General features: G+C 38.6%; 1 protein-coding gene across 6 annotated transcripts in view; it reads right to left on the bottom strand.

The window, feature by feature from the left end:
• The window catches only part of arid5b (AT-rich interaction domain 5B), a 154577-nt gene that overhangs the window by 108667 nt on the left and 18489 nt on the right, over window positions 1-27421 (bottom strand). For 5 of the 6 annotated variants that reach the window (XM_054798655.1, XM_054798658.1, XM_054798656.1 and 2 more), the window contains 3 exons: window positions 22543-22584; window positions 8641-8732; window positions 8123-8377 (listed from right to left, as the gene is read on the bottom strand). In XM_054798655.1, the coding sequence (XP_054654630.1) occupies window positions 8123-8377; window positions 8641-8661 (276 nt within the window). In that variant the 5' untranslated portion in view covers window positions 8662-8732; window positions 22543-22584. Of the gene's footprint in view, window positions 1-8122; window positions 8378-8640; window positions 9270-22542; window positions 22585-27421 lie in introns of those variants that run through there. The other variant, XM_054798660.1, reaches the window with a different exon arrangement.

Genomic DNA, 27421 nt, shown 5'->3' with positions numbered 1-27421 from the left:
GTTTATGTGGCTCTAACATGTCAGAGATGTACTTTGGCGCAAGACCATGACAAGACTTGCACCTGAGTACTGGACTAACGTGGTCATATTTACTGGTTCTAGTCAGGACTCGAGCAGCAGCATTGTGGATGTACTGCATTACAGATATCCTCAAAGTCTCCTCATCATTAGACAAATAAACACTGACTTACGCACACTGAGTTGCTAAGTCTGGGGTCCCTGCAAAGACGTTTCGGCTTTTGTAGTGAGCTGTGTGAGAAATTTCAAGTCACTCCAGCGTATTGGGGTTTAACAACGGTGCCACCATGTGGTAGGGTGCATGTTTTGTCAAATGCTCACCCTTTTGTGTGCAGCAGCCGTTCAAGATTAGAAGTATTATCTTGCACAAACAGCACACATTGGATACACCTGCAACGTCCAATACATGACAAAGACAAACCCCACTTTTGAGTTCATTCAACGATATGTTTCTTCATATCGTGTGAAGCATCAGTAGACTTAGAGCGAGTGGAAAGCAAGGTGTCACTGGTTGAGTTTTAAAACCACGTGAATGTTTAGTCGCTGGCAGTTTGCAGGCAGACAAATAGCGAGGAGGCCCCAGTGGAGGGTTTGTCATAATGGCTGAGCAACTCCACACAAAGCCTGTTTAAAGAGCGAGCAGGGCTCAACCGGTGGGGGTGAACGAAGCCCGCCAGGCCCCGCCATACAATGAAACATAACAGCTTCCTCCACATATGGACTTAATAGTTAACTCAGATGAAATACATCAGTGCTTGGCTCCAGATCTGTGTGCCAGGCAGCACGAGGACAAAAAGAGTTTTGGGGTCACGTTGATAAGAAAAAAAACAACATGAGGAAGAGTGATGTAACGTTACGAGAAAGGTGTATGTATACATGGATGAAGTCATTTTAAGAAGTGACTTGAACATTCATGTCAAATATTACGTTTTTGTGCAGGATATCACAACTTATTTCCTGTACTGTTACAGCACTTTCATTTGTTCTCCTGTTACCATGATCATCTTTACATTTTTACCATAACGTTTTTCCTCCTAATAGTATGACTCGGAGCTGGTAATATTTGAATTATTTATTCACTCAGTTTAACTTTTAGTAGTTCTTTATTCTCATCCAATTACATTTTTTTAAATAAACTAACTTTATTCTTGCAAGTCTCTCATAAAATTACAGCTTAGTTATTGTAATATTACTTTTTTTTAAATACTACTTATTATTGTACAATTTTTTCATTGTGATATTTTTACCATAATATTTTTCCTCCTAATAGTATGACTCAGAGCTGGTAATATTTTAATTATTTATTTACTTAGTTTAACTTTTAGTAGTTTTTTATTCTCATCCAATTACATTTTTTAAAATAAACCAACTTTATTCTTCCAAGTTTCTCATAAAATTACAGCTTAATTATTGTAATATTACTTTTTTTTTTAAATACTACTTATTATTGTACAATTTTTTCATTGTGATATTTTTCCGTCATCTTTTCTCCTCATAGCACAACTTCATTTTTAAAAATCATTCTTCCATTTTCACAAAAGTCAATACTTTTTCCTCATGTTTTCATATCAATTACAACAATTACACTCGTATTTTTTTTCATGTACTATTACGCATAAAAATGTCAAACATTTTCTTATAATATAACAACTACGGATGTCCAATAATATATTATCATTATTATTATTATTTCGGTATCCTTTTTTGTGCCAATAATGACATTGGCGCGCTCCACACAGCAACAAGCTTCCTAGCTCAGCGTGTCCGCATGAATTCTTTTCACGGGTTTAATTGCAATGAAAGCACCAGTTATGCGAGGGGGCACTAAAGCGTCTTACTTTAATACTTCTCATCTAATATGTTTCATTCATGCTGCGTTCATGCGTGATGTGCTGAATGAGCCCAGTTTATAATTTCACTGATTGTATTAGTCGGGAGACTTTGTTCTTCTACGGATGTTTGTGCCACATCGAAATGTGCCGCTTTCACAATTGTATTATCGCCAGCATTATTTACTTGCATTCCTATTTGTACATTTATTAACACTAATCTGTCTTACTTGTTGGTAGCAGGAGAACATGTCATTTAAGTTGACTATTGCTCATGATTTTTTATGGAAAAATGTTTTTAAAAAATCTGTCAATTTTTCTATAAGTTACATTGCATGTTGCAGTGTTTATTTGTAAAATGCAACCAGTGGCGTCACGGTAAAACTGGGGCGTTCAAACTTTTTTCAAAGAGGGCCGCATACTGAAAAATCAAAGGATATGGGGGGGCCAAAACCAACCCACGCAGCTATGCTGAAGGTTATGTACGTTGAAATAAAACACCGCTTGCATGTCAGCTTTGCGTTACAGGTGACACAGCATACCTGTATTGTTATAAGAGTTCATTAGTACAGTCGTCCCACGTTTATCGTCGTTAATTTGTTCCAGACCCGACCAGAATTTCTGCACGATAGGATTCAATATTAATAAACAGAAGATTTTTGTAGTTAGAGCATAGAAAAGCTGTTTATGACTTTCTAAATATGTTTTTTAACCATTATTAGAGCCCTCTAGACATGAAATAACACTCCTATATTATTGGTATTAATGTTTCTTATGTTCCTGTTCATTTTCTTTCCTTTTTTTGGGAGAATGAACAGAATATTTTTTTTTTTAACTTTTCCTGTTTAATTTTATTTTTAGGATATGCCATGTGCCAATAAATATCAAGCTGGGGGCCGCAAGCGGCCCCCTTGCCGCACTTTGGACACCCCTGCAGTAAAGCAGCATAATGTTCATTCATGACAAGTTTGAGGAAGAGCTCCTGCCTATATCGATATCGGTTGATATTGGTATCTGCCATCAAGTGCTGGACAATATATTGGATATGGGTAAGAAAGCCAATATCAGCATCTCTAAGAACAGCTTTTTATTTCTTTTTTTCCCTCCTAATAATACATCTTCAATCTCATGATATTAATACAAATATTTTAAATATTTCTTGTAATATTACAATATTTTCTCATAATATAACAACTTTATTCCCACACAGTATTATAGTGACCGCATTGTCATAATTGAGTTTTTCCGCGATGACCTCAGTAATCCTTCGTAGCTGACACCACGTTTGCTTGAGTGAACCATTATTTCTTAGCTCCGGCCCTGGCCGGCCGGATTTAACACTGGCTGCCTTTAAAAGGAATTGACCTCCGACCCCCCTAGTGACAGAAAAAAAAACAAGCACAGTAGGTCACGGGTTGGCACCTCTTGTCAGTGCACAGCACGGCCAAAACCCGAGGCGGGAGAGGAGTTGAGGGGCAAACAAACAGCAGAGAAACAAGCAGGAAATGACATCACTGCTGGGCACAGAGGACGCCACTGAATTGGTAATCCAATCCTGGCGAGCTGCTTCAATAAAAGGCTGATTTGATGCAATGACAGAATTGCACGGGTGCTACAGCTTTAAGATAATCGCCGTTCACACGATGGGGATCTTCCAAAAATGCAGCAACATGACAAGAGTTGTGTGTTTACAAATGTCAACGCAAGAACTTGTGTCATGCGCCTCAAATTACCGGCGGAGTTGCAGTAAATGCTTCACTGCTTCCTGGGAGAAGCAAAGTTCATGTCTGCGTGGGGGTCACTGGGCTAATCTGAAGCGCTTGCTCTCAGACGAGCCCGGGTTACAAATTTACAGTTCCGAATGACTCGGCGGCCATTAATCTGCCCTCATGAGCCAGTCCTGCAGAGAATGTGACTAATGGGGGTTGGGGGGGATTCATAAAGGCATACCCCCCCCCGCCACCACCGTGGCTAAAAATGTAATTCCCCCTGTCATGTTTACATTTTCCCACACGGGCACACGTTTAATATCTCTGTGTAAGGCTGGGGTTTAAAGCCCCCTTTCCCCCCCCCTGCGCTAATGTTTGTTTTTTTGGATTATATGTTGCATCTGTAAACGTTCCTCGCTGACTCATGCGGCACAGATTATCGTCGCGGGGCAAAGTCAGCGAGAATGTGCTCAGCGAAGGTCATAAACGGACTGGAGCTTGTCAAGACCAGTTGCCCCCACCCACACCCTCCCCTCTCCTTGTAATGTACAGTACAGAGCAGGGGAGCAAATGTGTTGCACTTGAACGCATCATCCGCAGAACAAAAATCATGCTCCCCCCACCCCCCATGCAAGTCTTCAAAGTGAGTGTGCTGTTTGCAAGCGCTGATGTGATGCAAGCTGCTGCATAATTCATGCAAAAGAAAAGAGGGGGAGGAAATTGCTTTTTTGGCTCCATAAGATATGATTTTCTTCCTTTTTTTTTTTTTTGTCCTGTCATCAATTTCACTAACAGGATGATTGTCTTTGCTTTGATTGCGTCCAAAGAGAAAATATTTGCTTGACAGAGGAGAGATAAAAGGATATTTTCCAGATTTCGATAGGAATGTAAGCAATGCTAAGACACTGGCGGAAGAGCCAACAGCACATGTAAAGAGGAAAAGTGTGACCATAACCTCTGAGCCAGAAATCACAAGTTATTGTGACACAGCGGCAGCGTGGCGACACAAAAGTGCCGTCTGTCTCAGTACAGTAAGGCGAAAAGTGACAAGCGGTAATAATAACAGCAGCAGAGAGTTTACATGTCCTGCCTTCATGTGAAGAGACTCGCCTCCCAGGCACACCCAATAATCTCCCTTGACTTAATCCTGCTCTACGCAATTCTGGTATATTACTATCCATACCATAATAGTATAACATTTTCTCACAAGCTACGACTTTATTCTTGTGACGATTTTTCCCTCATACAATTACAGCTTTACTCTTTCAGTATTTCAAGTATTTTTTTTACATAATACAGATATACTCACAATGTTATGACTTTTTCAGAGTATTACAACTTGTTTTTCTCGTTAGTAGTTCCCTTAAATGTACATGTACTCCAAATTCACCACTTTGATCTTATAATAATAATTATATTTTTATGGTAGTTTTCAAGGCACCCAAAGCGCGTCACGATGAAATGAACCCGTTCATTCGCCGAGTCATTCGCTCCTCAGTCACACACTGGTGGTGGTAAACTACAGCTGTATCCACAGCTGCCCCGGGGTAGTTTGAGGCAAATTTGCGCCTCTCCGACCACCACCAAACATTCAGTCACATTCATACACCAGTGTGGGCAGCACTGGAGGCATGGCGGGTCAAGTGTCTCGCCCAGGGACACAACGACAGCAGGTCGTCCAGAAACCAGAAAGAAACCGGAAGGTTGGCGGTTCGATCCTCGCCCCTTCCACCAGTCACTGGGTGCTGTGCCCCCTGAGCCACTGCCGCATTTTACAACTACATTCTCACAAAAATGTCATTCTCATAAATGTATTTAACTTGCCACATTTTTCTGGCAATATTACGCATTTTTTTCCTCATATTCACACAAGCTTCATTCTACAAATATTTCGGATTTTTCTTCATAAAACTAAAACATCACTCTTGCAACATTTCAACTATTTTCCAGCAATATTCTCAGTATATTCCCTTTTTATTTGTACTTCTTTCAACGGTGAGCATGTTATTTATCATTTTTTATTTTCAACATACTGCGGTTGACTTATTTTTACACTTGTAAGACAGTTGAAAAGGCCCAAATGTGAACATCACAACTTTTTTTCTCACCAAATTGCCACTTTTTGAATGATTGCTTTGACGAGTACATTATTTATCGTTTTTAAGCTTCAACATACAGCGGTTGACTTATTTTTACACTTGTGAGACAGTTGAAAAGGTCTAAATCTGAAACGCACAGTTAATAATTGTGTCGCAATGTTGACAGTTGGACCCTGGAACAGATTAGCGTTTCCTATGGGAAGAACTTATGTAAAAGGAAAAAGGGACGGAGCTAAGATATTCGTATTCGTATTGTACTTTATTTATCCCACAGCAGGGAAATTCACTTGTTACAGCAGCATTACGCAATATAATGAATAATAATAGTAATATTGCTTTATAATAACTATACATACATGAAATAGAACTTTTTTTCTCACAATACTCACATTTTTTCCAAACATTACTACTTTTTTTTCCTCATAGCAGCATCTTTAATGTACTCCTGAATTACAACTTTGATCTCATAAGGTTAACGTTACTCCTCGTAATTTTAAAACTTAATCTCGCAAACTCAATTCTCATAAATGTATTAAATTTATCACGTTTTTTTTCCCCTCATATTCGAAGAAGCTTCATTCTCATTCAAGTATTTCACATTTGTCCTCATAAAATTATGACATTACTCTTGCAAAATTTCAACTTTTCTCCAGCAATATTTTGAAAATATTCTCAGAACATCACAACTTTTTTCCTCACCACAGTACGACTTTTTGAATGATTGCTTTGGCGAGTACGGTATTTGTCTTTTTTAAGCTTCAACATACAGCGGTTGACTTATTTTTACACTTGTGAGACAGTTGAAAAGGTCCAAATCTGAAACGCACAGTTAATAAATGTGTCGCAATGTTGACAGTTGGACCCTGGAACAGATTCATTCCACTTGTAGCGTTTCCTGTGGGAAGAATGGCTGTAAAGGGAAAAGGGGCGGGGCTAAGATGTTGCACAAGTGTGCCTTTAAGTGATAACAAAATCTTTCAATCATGCAGTATTTCAACTTTTGTTGCGTCATATTGCTTTGTAATAAATTATGTACACATGATTTGCTCACAATGTTATGGCTTTTTCAGAATATTACTACTTTTTCCTGCTAACCGTTGTTCTTTCTTGTGTACAGCTACTCCACAATGATGACTTTGATCTCATAATTTTGACACATTCCTCAGAATATTACAAAAAACTTTATTGCCACAAATTAAATTTTCTGAAATTATTACATTTACCACGTTTTTCGAGCAATAGGACACATTTTTTTCCTCATATTCACGCAGGCTTCATCCTCCAAATATTTCAAAATTTTCCTCATAAATTTCGACATCACTTTTGCAATATTTCAGCTATTTTCCATCAATGTCGTGAATACCTTATTAGAACATTTTACAACATTTTTCATTAGAGTTTTTATTTAATTGTGTTTTCCAGTCATTACGGTCAACCTGAGTCGGCTATTTCATCTTTGTAGGTTTCAACATACGGTGGTTAACTTATTTTTACACCTCCAAGAAAGTTGAAAAGGTCACAATGTTAAATGCGCAGTTAACGTGTCACAATGTTGACAGTTTGACCCTGGAACAGATTAATTCTATTTGTGGTATTTCCTATGGGAAGAATGGTTGCAAAAGGAAAAGGAGGCGGGACTAAGATGTTGCACAAGTTGGCCTTTAAGTGATAACTAAATAATTGCAGCCTGTTAAAGGCAGTTATTTTCATTTAGAGGGAAGGAGAGGACGATGTTGGGGGGGGATCTCTTGGAGATGATACCCCGCTCATAATAGGCATTTGAGCGACAAAGATGATAGCTTGTGTAAGCTGCAGAGCCATAAATAGCCATGTTTCTCATGAAAGGGAAACGTGATAGGCACTCTTATTACTCAAGAGGAAAGAATGTAAGTAAACCTTGAGCGGAAGACTCAAGCACAAACACAAGCTTTCTTTGTGCTCTGCTGCCACATAACAAGAGAATCTGTTTTTTGTGTAATCAAAAGCAACCAGAAACGAGAGGAGGCGGAGACATTAAAGTGCACAGATACTGTAGGAGAGACATAAACATCAGCTGAGTAATCAGAGCGTTGCACTACCAGCATGAAGAATACAAGCATCAGATGCATAACATCGCCCTATCAATAAATCAGCAAGAGTGCGTGTGCGTACAGTGCCGTTTCCGCCTTACGTATGTCACAATTTGACAGGCTCTGTTATGCTTCTTTATTATTGCTACTAGATCATGCGACTGGACAAGTGCACGCACGACACAAAACAACAAAGTACAACCAATGTCACTGAGCTCACGTCCCAAAGCCAACTAATTAATGCATTAAATATGCCAGGGAATGGAATGGAAGAGGGGATGAGGAGGCGTTGCAGAGAGGGGGGGGTTATGCATGCATGCATGCATGGACAATAAAGTGGAGAAAAGGCGACATTTTTGTTTGTTTGTTTGTTTTCAAGCAGCTTGAATATTTCCTACCTCTCCGTGGGAGACATTCCGTCCCTGGGGAGTGTCCTCTGGTAGAAAATAAAGTTTGGAGCTGGATAAAAGTTGCTTGCTCGTCCTTTCCTCCCAGAGAAGCTGCAGCTCCGCTATGCAAACAGGCTCCTCCGGCTTACATCGCACCAAGAAAAAGTCTCCCAGGGACAAGATCCTCGCTTTGGTGTCCCGGTTGAATTTGAAGGCTTTATAGAATATATATGGTCCGTGTAAACCGCAAGACGAGCCCACCCACTGTGGGGAAAATTAAAAACACATATAAATAGTCAAATACATGTTTGGTGAGTATTTGGGCAAATAAATGTACAGCCAATGCCGCCGTCAGGGTATATTGCGCTTATTTCCTATAACAATGTCGCTATTTATAGCCGTTAGAAGACTCCGTGACACATAATATGCGGTCAACGCTGAACATACGATAATATTTCAAAGTTGTGTTTTTGTGGTTAAAATGAAAAGATAAATAAAGAGAAGTGAGAAGGCTGTGCAGACGTTACCTTGAGTGAGTTCGGCTCCATCTCGACGTTATGAATCGATTCAACTCAACACGCTCTCCAAACTTGCTGCCTTGAATGGATTGCCACAGGTCCTGGAAGGTACACAAAGCAGGAGAGTGCAACATTGCCCATATGGGCACACACAGTCTCATTTAAAAACACAATTCGGCGTTAACATGGTGCGTTTGAAGACGTGTGAGACGTGGAAGTCATTACTTTGAGGCATTTTGTGAATACGGACAATTTTTGAGCATTGCTCTGAAGGCAATCGCCTTTCCATCCATGATATCGAACCTAAATCATAAAACATCACGAATTTATCTCTACAAATGGGTCCGTGTTGCATTTAACAGCATCAAATATCACTCATTTCAGTTTATGCGAAACCAAAAGCGTCATCCGGGTCGATGCTGTGCTTTTTTGTGTCCCAGCCCCTGTATGTGTCTTCCAGGACTTGCGTAAAAGAGGTTGAGTATGAAAGCACATTTCTCGCTGTAATCTCACTCACACACACACACACACACACACACTAGCTGTGCATGCCTGCAAGAAACAATGTTACATGAAAGTTAATAGGCCCATCAAATGCTTCCTCAAAAGCCTATGAGGGACCTGTCATGTTCTGTCTTTTTCCAGCCCTTTCTTTTTTACAGGAAAAAAACCTTTCTTCATATCTGAAGTAATATAGAAGATATTAGTGTTGAGAAATATAAAGATAAATGGCGTATAGGTCAAAGTTGACGTTTGTGCACACACTCCTATGGTTATTTGCAGTATTTAGCACATACTGCAGCATCAAAGCCTTAATAAATATTAAAACACACAAGCTAATATTAATTACATAACATGATCGATCATTCACCTATATGTGCATATCCTATAGTAAACTATGGATATGTTGTTTTTGTATTTTTTAATGAATTTTTTAAAATCTTTTTTTAATGAAACAATTTTATTTTAATATACTGTACAGTTATTGTTAATGTATTGACATTTATTCATGTAGTACTCTTTGTGTCCACAAGGCGACGCCGTTTCTCCACAGTCCAGTGGCAATTGGTATTATGCAACGCCGTTTTTTGTCCTCCCTGACATGACAAGACAGACAGACAGACATTAACTATTTGTGTGTCATCATTATTATTATATGAATGATCTTGTATACTTAAAGTTCTCACATCAAAACGATGCTTTCAATGTTCTGAGTTTTGATTTACTTGCAGAAGCCCAATATTTTGGAACCAGGAAGTGCCCCAACGGCCTAAATGTGTTATTTTGACATACAGTATCACCAGTAACCGTGTACACCAGTAGGGGGAGCCTAGGGGCCAAAACAAACAAACAATTATCACGTTCTTCCTCCTTTAAATAGACTTATTTGCAAGTGTTGCCAAAGCTACAACCAGCTCATCTCCTCTACTATTCAAATAGCGCCTACTTTATTAATACTAACCGTGTAGGATGTGCAGATATTTTTAAATTGAGTAAAATGTGGATGACAACAAGCTCTTTCTTTAGCATGATCGCCCCTGATTTGCCTCACAGACATGCAGTGGCTCAGTCAATGGGGCTTCATTGTTAATGGCAGCCGCCATAATGAAGTCCCTGCTTAATCAATGGCACCACTCGAGCTCTTATCTCTGCCCCGGCGAGGGTTTTGCATGTTGTCTGTCAAACATGCCCAGGAGCAGCAAGTGTACAAAAAAAATACAGATATTGATGACGACGTTCCTCCAGGACACGTCTCTTTATTGGAGATTGAAAAAGAGCTGGTGAGTGAAAATTTGGAAAGGCAAAGGGAATAAATGTTTTGGCAGCTGAGATCCCTGCCAGTGAATGTGAAAGTAGCACCCTTTAAAAGCAACCACACAAGGGAATCTTACCTCAGGCCCAGCTCATACACTGCTAACAAGCCTGTTTATTGTGGTGTTCTATTTTGTGGCTTGAAATAAGATATTTTGGGGGGGGGTTTTGTCTTTAAAGTGCTACAAACATCACTTGACAGCACTCAAAGGAGTGTGGAAAAGCCACAAATAAAGACGCTCATTGTCGGAGAAAAGGATCGGGTTTGTTGCGTTGTAGACACCGACAACGACCGGGTACGTGATGAAAATCCTGAGTGTTCCACATTCCACATAACAAGGCGGCCTTCGCCAGGCGGCGTTGTTGTGGCTGCCAAAAACACCTGAGATTAAACAAAAATACGATAATTAAAAAGAGCGCTCAGGTTCGGTTTTCAGCCACACCAAAGCAATAAGAAAGCCACTAAAATCTAAAAGCCTATTCCTACAGGGTGTGATGCTCGGCAGATGCTGACATCTTTTAATGATTAATGTGCTTTTCACTCACATGGGCTGACTGGAGTGACTTGAAAACATTTACTATCATGTTCATAAGACGAGAAGAGCTGCTTTAAAGGCGTTTTCTATATGCACTAGATAAGAGTGCATAACAACAGAATATTGCACAACGTCACCTTTGACCCCAGCTACCTTACCTCAGCCATCTTATTTAGTTTTATTATACCGTATAGCGGGGCTGTACAAAGTGTACAAAGCGGCTGTTTTTTTTAATCGGCCGGGAGCACATTTTAAAAATGAAATTTAACAAGAAACCCGAGACCGGTAGATTTGGACAAATCATCAGTCATTTTACAAGAATAAAGTCAAAATATTGAGACAAAAAAGCTGTAATCTAACAAGAAAAAGTTCTAATTTAAAATGAGAATAACATTGTAATATTATGAGGACAAATAACTCAATTTAGTAGCATAAAGTGGAAATGTTACAGAAAAAAGACGTTATTTTTTGTAAAGTTGTAATATTATGAGAAACAAACAAAATAACGAAGTTGTAATTTTTGGAAAATTATGCTGCAGCAAAACAGCAGAAATACAGTGGCCGAGAACCGTACAAATGGAAAAACAGCTGCAATTTCACAAGAATAAAGTCAAAATATTAAGTCATATTATAAGCTGTGATTTTACGAGGATAAACTTGTATTATTATTAGGAAAAACTTTCATTTTACGTAGTAGTATAGAGATGAAATATTAAAGAAAAAAGATGATTTTTCAAGTCATAATGTTACAAAAAACAAACAAAACAAAATAAAGTTGTCATTTTTGGAAAATTAGGTTGGGGAAAAAGTTCAATACTATCCTTCCTGATTTCTTACTTTCTTGCAGATTTGTTACCCTTAAATGTTTCAGATCCTCAAACAAATGTAAATATTAGTCAATGACAACACAACTGAACACAAAATGCAGTTTTTAAATGAAACTTTTTATTATTGAGGGAGGAAAAAAACAGACTAATCCAGGAGAAAAAAAACATCCAAAACTTTTGACGTTTTGTTCAAAATTGTGACTAGACGGAAGCTAAGACTAAATACGGTTGACTAATATGACCGGGCCACGCGGTGGCCGAGTGGTTAGCATGTTGTCAGCATGAGTTTGCGTGTTCTCCCCGTGCGTGTGTGGGTTTCCCCCGGGTACTCCGGTTTCCTCCCACATTCCAAAAGCATGCATGTTAGGTTAACTGGCGACTCTAAATTGTCCACAGGTGAGTGTGACTGGCCCTGCCATTGGCTGGCGACCAGTCCAGGGTGTACCCTGCCTCTCGCCCAAAATCAGCTGGGATAGGCATATACCTCTGCGACCCTAATGAGGGTAAGCGACATGGAAAATGGATGGATAGTATGACCAAATCTAGTCCTAAACCTTCTAGATCAGGGCCTGAGACCCGCATTTTCCAAATGTCACTCAGTTGCAACCACTTTTACTGAAGCCAAACCAAGCAAATGTTTTATGTCATGTTTTTAAACATGACACTATAATACTAGGGGTGTCACGAGACGAGACGATACACGAAATCAGGCACTACAAGACTACTACGAGACTTTACTTTTAAGAAGAGTACAGTGAAAAAAATTGTACTTTTTACTCATTTAATTTCTACTACGTTACACTCTTCTTCACTCTGTGTGCATGCTAGCGGCCCCGCCTACACCCACCCAGACAAAGGGACTGTATGACTGACAAAAAGAGCTCGCTCCGTTCATGCTGTGCTGAACCAATGCACAGAGACGGGAGACAAGGAAACAGCAAAAGTATGAAGTTCATTTCTATTTATTGAGCGATTAATTTATTAATTTATTTATTATCGTCCCATGCCTCGTGCCCATGGGACAGTTTTTTCCTGAACGAGAAATCTTGTCATGTTTTCGTCTCGCGAGATCTTGTGACAGCCCTAATTAATACCCATGATTATGTGTCGCAAGTGCATTTTAGAGGAATTGATGAAGGCATTTCATTAAGGAAGATGATAACTGCATGCATACAAATAATGCATAAGTGAAAATTCAATATCAAAATTGCACTAAATAAGACAACAAAATCAGAAATGTCACTTATAACTGTGCAACAAGTATACACCAAAGAGGAAGATGACTAAAATTTTGCTCAGTTTTACTGTTGTAGAGTTCTGTGGTATCACGTTACCACTTTAATGATTATTGCATGGACTGATCATTGCATATGGATGAAAAATGCTCTTCCCCATGATGTAATGGCCAGTGCATGTGCACTACTAACAATAAACGCTTCAACCCCTGCAAAGCCATCCATCATATGCTAAAACTCAACCTTGTAACAGCGCATTGTGTTATTATTCAGACTGATTGTGCAGGAGGCAGCCTTGTAAGGCGACATACAAGGCCAAACACGGCTTCTACTTACACATTTTTAATCACGCTGCCGGGCATTAATGAAAGTGTGCAGATGACAAAAGGTAGAGAGCCTGTTGAGAAATGAGGCCAGCACGCCCCTCTCTTGTACTCGGTGCACAATGGCGGCGGCACCCAGTGGATCTCCTATCTATCATCAGCGCCGAGACGTTAAACATCCATCAGGTGAATTAGTCTACACGTAGTAACGTTACACCCCGTGTGTGTGTGTGTGTGTGTGTGTGTGCATGTGTGTGAGTCGTCGTACTACTGTAATCCCCACACAATACTGTACCCGCCCTGCCCACTAAAAGGGGAGGGTAACTGGAGATCTGAGCAATGTGGGCTGACTAATTTTAGCCCCTTTGCCTCATTATACCGCGGCGTTACATTTCTCCCCGCTCCATCACGTGCGTCCACCACCGAGCGGACAGCGTGGTAAAATCCAATTACATGAGCGAGAGGCGCGGCTTTTAATCAGGGCTGAAGTTCCGTATGTAACTGCGGGGTTATTTCTGTGCACGGGCGCCCTGCTGTGTGCTGTTGGCTGCGGGTCATAAATATGTGTGATGCTCCGCTACGCTCACAAACATCAAAAGACGCAGTGTCTTCGCTGCTAAATAAATAGATGGATTTCCAGCTTGTATTTCCTGTAATTTAGTGTCTGAGCTACAACTGGTGTTGTTTGATGCATCATTTACAGCTCGATGGGGCCTCCGTCAGTACTGTACATCCACGTGGGAGTGAAGGCAAATACTGTACATGGCTGCCATGACGATGACCAACAATGCTGACGGTGTCAACACCTGCAGACCTGACAAAAATTTCTCCAGGATTTCAATCGCTCGGTCGGCATGTATTCTTCTGCTGCGCTGCAGCTTGTGTTTCTGTTTAAAGGGGTAGTTCGGATTTTTTGACATGAAGTTGTAGCATCCCCATCCGCGGTGTAGTGCATCAACGGTGACTTACCCCCGACTTCGTCCCATGAGCCGAGTTCTGGTCGGATTTTGATGATGAGGAACGTAGTTCCGGTTAGTTGGTGGGGTCATGAAAGTAAAGAGTTTGGCTTCTCAAAACAATATGGGAAAATACTTTGCTGTTTTGACCTGACAAAGTTTCCGTGTGGATAGCCCCTTAAATGTCTGATTATAGTGGAACCTCTATTCGCGTGTTTTTTGGTTAACGTCATAAAATTTCACAGTTTTAACTCTGGTTGGGTGCATCCTTCAGTTAGCGTACAATATGGAGCGCATCTTGTCGTGTCCAACTGTGTTCTTAATGTATTTTTATCACAAAACGTCCATCCTTGTTAGCATCCTATTAGCTAGCTAAACAAAATGGCAACCGGAACCGGAGGTTACGTCCCCTGTCTCTGATGTCTCAGCGGTTGACTCTCAAAAAGGTTAACACAAAACACATTTTTATACTGTAGTCGGAGGTGTTCGAAATCACCATATACTGTAAGTAGCTAATGCTAATCACTCGCGCATATATGGGATTTCCAATGTATATTAGCACAGAGCTAGCGCACTTGGTAAATTGCATTTCATTTCTGTTGAATGTCACAGAGGAATGATTTGTAAATTGGGTCATAACTGAAATGCTTTATTTCCGTATGCTCTGGTTTGCAGTGTTTCAAAGTAAAGGCTCTGAAATGGAACTCAACTGGGGTTTTTATTAGAACCTGTTATCTGTTTCTCTTACAAAAGGCGTGTACTGAATCACACAAACAACAAATATAGGTTGTGTCAGCTGTCATAAAAACCCTACACGTGAAAATACAATGCTAGCTAGCCACAGATTGTATGAATCACCACTTAGACTGCAGAATCTGGTCGTTTTTCAGTGTCTTTAGACAAAGGGTAGGCTGATACGCAGCAATGAATCATGTGATCACAGATGCCCGCTGACATTTTGAACGTTTTACAAAAAAATCATTGCGATGTATTCTGCAGATGCTACATGGACAGGTCGCGGCCCCCCGAGCGGCTTCACAGTTTAATAACCTGACTGAAATGCAGCGAGCAGATCATGTTCCGTATTAATGCATCCTTCAGATGTGGAGGTGACACTGTGACCGTTTCAACAATACTGTTGTTGTTTTGCTTTTCTTGCTGCGCAGTGAAAACACACATCTCACACGCAGCTCTAACTCAATCTAGCAAAAAGCCTTCTCTGTCATTCTCACCTTTTTTTCCACATTTACATAAATCCATTATTCATGCGTCTAATCCCTGCGCTCAGATGGGGAGATGTAAAACGTAACTGTATGCAGATGGCGGCAGCAAGCAGACGGCTTAGTTTGGTCGTGCTTTGCACTTTTCTCATCCGACTGAGCTTTTGCCATCACTGAGGCCAACGCAAGCTCGCCACCGCAACGACAACAAAAACACACCGATGTCGAGTCGCGCATTCAGCGCAGAGTGGAAGCGTGCCTCACCAGATCCATTTGCTCGTTACTTGTTCTGTCCTTACTTACGGTGTGTTTAAAAGGTCCACTGTTATGCAAAACTCTTTAATGATGTTCTAACACAGGGGTGTCCAAACTTTTTCCACATCCTGAGAAAAAAAAATGAAAGGATGCAAGGGCCACCTTGATATTTGCAATGCTAAGAAATTATATACACTACCAGTCAAAAGTTTTCGAACACTCCAATTTCTGTGGAGGACAATCGTACATTTTGAAGCGTTAAGACGGTCTGTCTCTCTTCCATTGTTAAGTCCCTTTTTTTCTTGCCATTTTTGTAGCAACAAATGACTTTCTACAGTTCAATACCGTTCAACTGATGCTCACAAGGGTATAGTGCCACAGTGTGTTCCAAACGCTGCTTTTATGCTGACAGAGGAGGTGGTAAGTGCTCCAGAACTCGGAATTAGTTGCACCAACTGCCAAGGCTTGATCAACCTCCATTTCTGCAGAGCAGCTTTAAATTGTTGACCCATTTCGTGGTACCTGAAATATATATAATTAGAATATATAATTACATCTATAATATTGTATAATTCTGAAATATACATAATTTTGTTGTAGCACTTCAAGCTATTCATTGCACTTCAACGGCAATAAATAACTGGAAAAATTGAGGTGTTCTAAAACTTGTTTTCCCCCCAAATATTTCCATTTTCTTGTTTAATAATCTTCATAAATTTTCTTTCTGTAATATTATGACTTTATTCCCTTAATATTGCAACTTTTTCCCAAACCTCATTTTACAAAAATTTAAACTTTATTTCTTTTTTTCTCATATTATGATGTTTTAAAAATAACCTATTTTTTCCTTAATATTTCAAATTTATGCTACTAAAATTATTTTACCTCATAAACATATAACTTCACTCTCAGAAGGTTGCAACTTTATTCTCTTTTTTTTTATTACAGCTGTTTTTTTCCATTTCTGCTGTTGTTTTTTCCCCAACTATTTCAACTTTCATCTTGTAAATTTTATTCCTTTACTCAGGACTTTATTCCCATAATAGTTTGACTTTATTCTCGTAACATAACTTTTTTTCCAAAAATCTCAAATTTATTTGTTGTTTTGTTTGTTTCACATATTATTATGACTTTAAAAAATTATATTTTTTCTTAAGTATTTCACCTTTATGGCACTAATTTTTTTCCCCATAATAATACTATGTTATCCTGGTAAAATTACAACTTTTTCTTGATAGATTACAACGTTTTTCTCTTTATTTTTTTTTACTTTACTGTTGTAAAATTTCACAGGTTTCACAGGTTTTCTATGCTCCAACTACAAAATTATTCCATTTATAAATAAGGAATCTTACTTTGTGGAAATAAAGCTATCACATTATTACTGTATAGTGCCCACAGCTCATTAGCATTAAAGCTACAGACACATAAAAAGGCGTGTTCCCAGCAGGGCTTACTAGTAAAAGCAGTTTTAAACTGTCTAATTCCAGCATCAAGGCTAGATTTTAGACAACACACTTCCAATACACTATTGTGGGACTTCTCTGACTTGTTTAAAATTGCTGAAAAATACTACACGGGACCTTTAATAGAATCATTTGCAAAAGCAATGTAAACAAGCATTATTTGGCTATGTTCTTGCCGATTCTCCCTGCTCTTTCTCTGCTGTGTAAGTTGCCAAGGAAACGGCGTAATGAGCGGAAATGAACTTATTTTAATGTTTTTGTTGTGAGCTTAGGGGCAAATATGATTAAGCCCTACAAATTCTACCTAGCAACAAGTGAAGCGTAATCAGGAAAAAATAATCTCGACAACTTTGTTGATTGCTGAGGTTCCGTGATGCATCATTTGTGATTTGTGTTGTCTGTGCAATTTGCTACATGGACGAGTGGTAAAAAGAGTACCGTGGGACCTCGGTTAACGTACGTGTTATCATCAGCGTGTTTTTCGGTTTACGTCGAAAATTTACACAAGAATTTTGCCTCGTTTCGTGTACATTTTCCAATTAGCCTACAACGTACACCGCATGATCCCTAATGTATTTTCATCACAAGACGTCCCTGTTAGCATCGTGTTAGCATGGAAACCGGAAGTCATTGTCCCCCAGCTCCGTCGCCCGTCTATGACATCATCAGCTTCTGACACTGTAGTTCTTTGCCAACTAAAACCATTGCGCCACAAGTCTGCTTTTCTTATCAATCATGGCTACAAAATAACCCACAATGGAGCCAAATCCAGCTGCAAGTGCCAGCACTTTGAAAAAGAGGGCGAGAAACACTACTGAATTTAAAAAAAATAACTTGTGGCACAGTATAAAGGTGTCCTCCGTGCGGATATCTCTTCTCCTCCTCCTTCGCTGCTCATCATCGCCAACTTTGTCAAGATCAAAAGTGTTTTGTGTTAACATTTTTGGGTGTCTGGAAGAGATTAAAAGGATTTGCATGATTTCTTCTGGGAAAAATGCATTCAATTTGTGCATGTTTTGGTTTCAATGTATTGTAGTATTCCTGGTATGCATAAGTAAGTATAAAAACACCACATAGTGTGCGTCTGCTGAAAGCTATTACAGCACAGTGAATTATCCTTAAATCAGGACAAAGCAATAAAGCCGTTTCAAAATATGACAGAAGACCGCTGAATAGCTCAGTTGCAGCCATGCAGAAATGGAAATAATAAAAACACACACACTCCTCTCGCTCTCTGCATTAATGATTTATCCCATGTTATAAGCCAATTTAACCCATCACTTGAGGTTGCTATGGCAATGGGGGTTAGGGGTGGTTATTTTGAGACAACTAATGACCTACGCAAAAAAGCCACTCACTGTAAACCTTGCTCGAAATGGATATAATTGCTGTGCCCCCCTCCCCGGCTGCGGACAAATTAAACTTGTTAATATCAATGTAAAACATCTGTGGGCTGTTTACTGCACAGGCAACATGAGCCAAGTAAGGACCGGGAGGGGAGGGGAGGCGGGGAAGCTCAGTGCCGCATAATAGACTCTTGTTTTGATTGCGAATGCAGAGCGCGCACAAGTTTTCCAGCTTTAAGACGCAGCAGAGGAGGGGACATGAATGTAAGGCAATATGTTTTACACTAAATCCCATTATTGTCGGCCTACGTCAGAGATTCCACACTGGAAAAGCTTTGAAGACCCACCCCGCCTGCCCTGAATCATATTTGCCTAATAAGCGCTCGGCTGCTTGCAGCTGTCAACGCCACGAGAGCGAGAGAGAGAAAGAGAGAGAATGAGTCATGTGTTACCCATTTAAAGTCCAATTTCTTGCAATGCAAATGCCCGACATGTGCGGGGCTGCAGAGGCGGGCATTTTGGGAACAAGCACGGGGAATGCAGGCCAGGCTGGCGCTGGGCCACCACTTCGCCACCTGCTTCACCTTTGACACCGGATGTAATTGTGAAACAATTCTCTGTGGCTGTGTTGTTTTTCATATCTCAGCTCCAAGTGAAATCCTCAGTATAAACAGATGGATTCAGCAGATCCTTTTTTGTTGTTGTTCTTTTTACCCTAAATGGAGAACTCTTATGGAAAATATGACTTGTGCTTGGTGAACTGCAGCAAACCAAAATAAACCTGCACATGGAATTTAGTTTTAACTCTGAGCCTTTTGTCTGCTAGAGCAATAATACTGTAAATGTCTATATTATCTACTTGTGTGGTGTGGAGCTCCCCCTTTTGGGACACTACTGAAATAACACAGATGGATGACAGCAGATCATTTTTCATCTATTTATTCCTCCACCCCTTCTTATTCTTACGCTGCCCCATTTTTTGTGTCCTGCACTTCTCAGTCGATTCAAACTAATCAAACGTCAAAACGGGAGACGTGGTCTGCAACGTGGTCGTCTCCCAACCTGATGGTCGCTGGTTCGATCCTCAGTCGGTGCATAGATTTCAGCACATTTCCAGGATATTTCAACATTCATTCTACATTTCAGTCCAGCTTCATTCGCATGCAATTTCAACGGAAATGGTTTCATCGAGTTTACAGTTAAAGATCGCGCGCCTGTTATTAATTAGACACCCACAAACTCGTCTAAATGTGGCACGTCTGATATGAAACGGGGCGGAAATTAATTTTTTGCTCATTAGAGGATTTTAAATGACGTACCTTAGGCACACCTGCACACTCTAACAACATCAAATGAACAGCATCCAAAAATTGTGCATTTGCATAGATAATAATATTAGGCAGGTATTTCATTGAACTCATTTAATTTTTAACGCACCTCAGAAAAGAAATGCACTCAGGTAGCGGTGTGCAAAGTACAGGTGCAGCTCAGTAAATTAGAATATGACCAAAACGTTTTTTTATCTCAGTAATTTCATTCAAAAAGTGAAACTTGTGTACAGTGTTCCCTCGTTTATTGCAGGGGACAGGTTCCCAAAATAGCCCGCAGTAAGTGAAATCCGCTAAGTAGCCAACTTCATTTTTTACCACCATCATATACTGTATGTTGTAAGGCTGTAAAACCCCTCACCGTAGCCTTTTTACTCTTTTGTCAGACAGGCAATAACATTTTCTCACATTTCTCTCTTGTTTAAACACTCTCAAAACAGTTCAAACCTTCATTTGAAACCTTAATGAGCAACACAAGAAATGATGAAGTCACTCACTCATATTTCACTCCTGTGACCGTGCCTTTTCGTGCTGGCGCCATTCCGCTGTACTGTAGCGTTTCTGTATCCTTGGTAAAACATATTGCTGCAGACGAACCGAAGATTCATTTACAAGCTTGCAAGCAAGAAAGCTAGCGATCACACAGGAGACATGGCAGAACAGCATGAAGGAGATTGATTGACAATGGTCTACAGCCAATCAGGACGCAGAAAACAATGGGCGGTGCAGACAGACGAGAGGGGGAAGAGATAAACACTCAACTTCCCACAATGCAGTTCTTCTTAAAGGGCCAGGCTCGGCCTGTAACAGCGCTCATACCTGTAATAATAAAAAGAAAGAAGCACTAAAAAAATTCAGCGCAACAGCGAATCCACGAAAGGTGAACCGTGATAGAGCGAGGGAGCACTGTATTATAAGCATTCATTACCCACAGACTGATATATTTCAAATGTTTATTTCTTTTCATTTTGATGATTATAAAATTGAAAACTAATGAAAATCCCAATTTCAGTATCTCAAAAAATTTAAATATTACTTCAATAAATCAATAAAAAAAGGATTTTATAAATGTTGGCCAAGTATGAACATGCATAGCACTCAATACTCAGTCGGGGCTCTTTTTGCCTGAATTACTGCAGTAATACGGCGTGGCTTGGAGTCCATCAGTCTGTGGCACTTCTCAGGCACTGACTGTGGAAACTTGACACTGGACCTCAAGCAACGTGGAGTCTGTGCCGCTCCTCCCTCCCTCCAGACTCTGGGACCTTGATTTCCAGAGTGATGCGATGGTTTGTGGTGCCATGTCATCTGCTGGTGTTGGTCCACTGTGTTTTCTGAGGTCCAAGGTCAGTGCAGCCGTCTCCCAGGAAGCACTTCTTTAGAGCACTTCATGCTTCTCACTGCTGACCAACTTTATGACTTTATGGAGATGCAGATTTCATTTGCCAACAGGACTTGGCACCTGCACAAAGTGCCACAACTACAAGTAAGTGGTTTAAGGACCACAGTATGCCCGTCCTTAATTGGCCAACAAACTCGCCTGACCTCAACCCCATAGAAAATCAGTGGAGTATTGTCAAGAGGAAAATGCGATACGCCAGACCCAAAAATGCACCTGAGGAGTTCCACAGACTTATCGACTGCATGCCACGCCGTATTACCGCAGTAATTCAGGCAAAGGGAGCCCTGACCAAGTATCGAGTCCTGTACGTGTTCATACTTTTTATGTTCATACTTTTCAGTTGGCCAACATTTCTAAAATCCTTTTTTATATTGGTCATAAGTAATTCTCATTTTCTCATTTGGGATTTTCATTAGTTTTCAGTTATAATCATCAGAATTAAAAGAAATAAACATATGAAATATATGAGTCTGTGTATAATGCATGTATATAATATACAAGTTTCACTTTTTGAATGAAATAAACCAACTTTTTGGTCATATTCTAATTTATTGAGCAGCACCTGTATGGCCCTAGGGGGTATTTGCAGCCCGCAGCTTGTTTGTCAGAGCATTACAATGTATTAAGGATTAGGGGCACATGAAAAAAAATCTGAATATGAAAGTTTACAAGATGTTATGTTGTCAAAAAAAAAAAAAAAAACCCTAGCTATAATACTAATGCAAATAGCATTCAACCCTGTGATGCTATTTAGCATGTCTTGGAACTACATTGGATTGGTTTTTGCAGGTTTACAAAATAAATATGGCAAAGAATGTCAAAGTGACCACCCACATTCACACCCCTGTACTTGTTTAACCAATCACAGCATATCATAGCATCCTCAGATATGATACAAATAGTTAAATTTGTTTCGGGATGCTGGGGCACCTCCGATTTTGCTTTAAAATTGAAATTTGCAGGATAGGAAATTGGAAATAGAAAAGAAAATAATGCAAATAGAAATTCCAGGGTCAGACTGTCACCATCATACAACTTTTATGAACTGTTAACACTCTTAACTGCCCTACAAGCGCAATCAAATTCCATAGTAGAATGTCAGCTTTTGAGATTTCACTGTTCCCTCTCCTGGCTCTGATAGCAATAATACGGTATGTGTGACCAATAACTAACGCTAACACACACAAAAAAAAAAATCAACTTACCTGTCCAGAACAAATCCTCACATTCTTGTTCTTCGACTGAATCTTGGTGACACACAAAGAGAAAAAGTAGAAGAAAAATTAACTCTCAGGATTTTTTCAATTTAAGGTAGTATAGCATTATTATTATTATTATTATTATTGTTATTATTATTGTGGACACATTTAAATAAATAATAAAATAATGTAGGGAAACAAAGTTGTACATTTACTAGAATAAGGCTGTAAGAAATGCTGTACTATAATAAAGAATAAAGAGAATAAAGTCAAAATATAATAAATATAATACAATATAATATAATAAAAAAATATATAATAAAAAATATATACAATAAAAATATAATATAAAAAAATAATAGAGAATGAATTTATTTTCACAGTATTTACTTAAAATACAGTCATCATCACCCTAATCCTCCTTTGTACTGTATAAAATATATACCGTATGTACTAAATAAAATAAAAAGTATACCAATCAAAGCTGATCATTTATCCTGAATTCATTCATTTATTATTTAATTTAAGTCATTATCTATATAGTCTGTATTTACTTTACAATGTTTGTTAGTTTTTAACACCAAAGTATGGCCCGGGGGCCATTTTCAGCACGCGTCTGTTTTTTTATTGGCCCATGGCACATTCTAAAATTATAATTTAACAAGAAAACTTAAAAAAAGCAAAGACCAAAGTTCATACTAATAACGTGGTTTTTCACAAAGCTGACATGCTGTTTTTTCTGGAAATGTACTCTACGTATATAACTTAACAAATACACTGTATGTATATAACTTCTTAACAAATACACTGTATGTATATAACCTCCTAACAAATGTACTGTATGTATATAACTTCTTAACAAATACACTGTATGTACAGTATATAACTTCTTAGCAAATACACTGTATGTATATAACTTCTTAACAAATACACTGTATGTATATAACTTCTTAGCAAATACACTGTATGTATATAACTTCTTAACAAATGTACTGTATGTATATAACTTCTTAGCAAATACACTGTATGTATATAACTTCTTAACAAATACACTGTATGTATATAACTTCTTAGCAAATACACTGTATGTATATAACTTCTTAACAAATGTACTGTATGTATATAACTTCTTAGCAAATACACTGTATGTATATAACTTCTTAACAAATGTACTGTATGTATATAACTTCTTAGCAAATACACTGTATGTATATAACTTCTTAACAAATGTACTGTATGTGTATAACTTCTTAGCAAATACACTGTATGTATATAACTTCTTAGCAAATACACTGTATGTATATAACTTCTTAACAAATGTACTGTATGTATATAACTTCTTAGCAAATACACTGTATGTATATAACTTCTTAACAAATGTACTGTATGTATATAACTTCTTAGCAAATACACTGTATGTATATAACTTCTTAACATATTACAAAATATCAAAGTGGCCGTTCCATCCTTTGATTTTTCACTAAGTTGCCCTCGCTGGAAAAAGTTTGGGCACCCCTGTTCTACAGTATACAGTGTATGTACCGTATTCATTCAACACAGCTGAGGGTAATCAACAACGCCCCCACACGGAACCCCTCAGAATGGCTCCTGATATGATGCGGAAGGCCTCTCTAACTCTCTCGTCTGTCTGTGTGTGTGTGTGTGTGTGTGTGTGTGTGTGTGTGTGTGTGTGTGTGTGTGTGTGTGCTGTATGAGTGTGTCCACAGAGGAGCGTTTGTGTGTTTTTATGAGCGACTTGATAAACCCCAGGACACATAGTGGATGGGTCCCACAATGTATTCTACGGCAGAATGTGACCCCTCAAACTCTTTTGTCCCCTGTTGCAAGTAGCTGGACACTGTCTGTGCTCCTATTTTCACTGTCTGCAATTCTCTTTGTGATTGTGGCACATGATGCCAGCATGAAAGGAAAAAAAAAAGATGATGATGGACATTTTGGAACAAAGACAGGAAAAGTCTGTCTTCTTTCCAAGGTCATGGGCCGATCTGCTGCTTCCCCTCTCCTGCATTGGCAGCAGGCTGGACAGACTTACTGTATATGAATAGACGTCAACTCAGCATGAGTACTCTGTGTGTGTGTGTGTGTGTGTGTGTGTGTGTGTGAGGGGTGTGCATGGAGGCATCTGTGCTGTCTTTAGAGAAGCTAGCATAGACCCTGTGTGTTGGGTTACTTCCTGCATGGGCAGATAATGAGATTTGTGATTAGAATGCTTGATAACGATTTTATGCCACCACGACTGCTGAGACGAGCTGATGGACTCTTCGTACAGTAAATGATGGAAGCGTAATACAGGGTGGGCCAAAAGTAGGGTTACAGTTACTTCATTATCTGTAAAATGTCTAAGCGTTAACTGTAACCCTCCTCTTGGCCCACCCTGTATAATTGTAAAAATGGACAAACTATCAGGGTTTTTCCGCGCTATGTAAAAAAGAAAGTGACATAACTGTAACTGTGTAACTTTTAATGCCGTCGTGCTTGTTTCAGTCCTTTCTTCGTCTTCCTGTTACATATTTCTTTTATTTTTTTTCATATACTGTATAATATTAAAATGTGTAACAAAAGATTATTATATTCTATATCATCTGATTTGTATATCTGCTACTATCAGCAAAAATCCAGTGGAGCGCTATTTGTGGGCGTTACATTAAAAGAAAAAAACGCAAATAAGGGACGCAATCACAGAGGCCCTAAAGATGCTCATTTCTGATCATCAAAATATGCTGCTGACAGTTGATAAATTATTAAATGAAATTAAATACGGTATACACGATTGTACAAAACGTGTACTTACACATCACATCTGGTCAAAGTATCATACTGCTGGAAGATATTGAGTGAATTGATTCGTGAGACAGCACCCTCTGCTGGATTTATAGCTTCTGCACACATTTTCCCTGCAGATACTGCCATCAAAATGCTCTCAGGTAAAGGAGACCTATTGTACTGATTTTCTGAGCTTTGTATCACATTCTGGACTCCTATAGAACAGCTACACACGATAACCAGCACAGCCCGCGGTTGTTTGTTTTTGTTTTTTTAGCCAAACAGCAAAAATTGAAAATTCAGCATTAACTTTACAAGAATAAAGACAAACTCTTAAGAGAAAAAAGTTATAATATTGCAATAATGTCATAATATAATGAGGAAAAATAATTAGTAGCATAGCGGGGGGGGGGTTTAAGTCGCAATATTATGAGAAAAAATAAAGTTGCCAACCAATTAGGTTGCAGAAAGTTATAATGTTACAAGAATAATGTAAAAATATTACACAAAAAAATGTACAAGAGAAAGTTGAAATAGTTGGAAAAAAAACAGCAGAAATGGAAAAACAGCTGTAATTTTACAAGAATCAAATGTAAATATTAAGAGAAAAAAAATCGTATTGTCATAAGAAAAAAGGCACAATTTTACGAGCATAAACTCATAATATTATGAGAAATAATGTCATTTTAGTATCATAGAGTTGAAATATTAAAGGAAAATGTATTTTTTAAATTTAATATTATGAGAAACAAACTAAACAAAATAAAGGAAAATTAGGTTGGGTAAAAAGTTATAATATTATAGGAATAAAGTCATAATATTCCGAAAAGAAAACTTACAAAAATAATTTAAGACGAAAGATGAAATATCTATTTTTTTTTATTTTTAACCAGACCAGAAAATGGGGAAATATTACCCCTTTTCACCCATCACAGAGCTTGAGGTGCAGTTTCTTTCTTGAAATATGCATAACTTCTTACCATGTTATTAAAAAATAGCAAGTGGCCCTTGCATCCTTTCATTTTTCACCGTGTGGCCCTCGCTGGAAAAAACGTGGACACCCCTGCTTTGAGGGACTGTTAGCAGTGGAATGTTTAGACCCAGCGGTTTATGAATGAACGATTATGCTTCCCCGAGCTCTGTGTGCTTTTACAGAGCTGACTCAGCACTGTACCAGTAAAGTTAATTGTGCAAAACATAACATGATGTCTTCACTTGAAAGCAACACAGCGGAGACATGCTACATGTTTCTCCAAATACCCCATTCCCCCTAAAGTGAAGGAAGTTCATTGGAAGAGTCTCAAAAGCGCTTCGTTAATATTGGAACTTTTTCCCCCAACCTAATTTTCCAAAAATGACAACTTCATGTTTTTTTCTTGTTTTGCTTGTTTCTCATAATATTACAACTTTTCTTTTTTTTCTTTAATATTTCAACTCTGTGATACTAAAATGACATGATTTTTCCTCCTAATGTTATGAGTTTATACTAAGATTGCGCATTTATTCTCATTATAGTATGACTTTTTTTCTCTTAATATTTTTTATTTTATTGTAAAATTACAGCTGTTGTTAATTTCTGTTTTTTTTTATTTTCACACTATTTCAACTTTCTTCTCGTAAATTTTCTTCTGCATTATAACTTTTTCCGCAACCTAATTTTCCAAAAATTACAACTTTGTTGTTTTATTTGTTTCTCACAATAGCGCAACGTGACAAAAATATCTGCTTTCTTTAACTCATTCAATCCCAGCCATTTTTCAAAAGACAACCTCTACAGTAGCGGCCTTTTTAGACGATTTTGACTGATCTTTCAAGGCACACAGAATATTGTGTTCTATGGCTATAATATATATACATATATACAATATATAAACATGGATCCTACCAACAGAAAGGTTAGACTCCCGTTCCGTTCTTTAGTAATCAGCAGTAGAACATAGGTAAGTTCCAGGAAAATATCAGATCCCGACAAAAAAAAAAAAAAAAAAAAAGAGAGAAAAACTGCTTTTTTGTGAAAAGGTACATTTCAAGCATAACTTTCACTTTGACACAAATATGTTTTGCTTTTGTGACGGCTCAAATAGCTAAACAATTATAGCAC

This window comes from Dunckerocampus dactyliophorus, chromosome 14, assembly GCF_027744805.1.
Source record: "Dunckerocampus dactyliophorus isolate RoL2022-P2 chromosome 14, RoL_Ddac_1.1, whole genome shotgun sequence".
NCBI classification, from domain to species: Eukaryota; Metazoa; Chordata; class Actinopteri; order Syngnathiformes; family Syngnathidae; genus Dunckerocampus; species Dunckerocampus dactyliophorus.
Note: the sequence above shows the minus strand (reverse complement) of the source record. Positions and strands in the feature narration are given on the sequence as shown.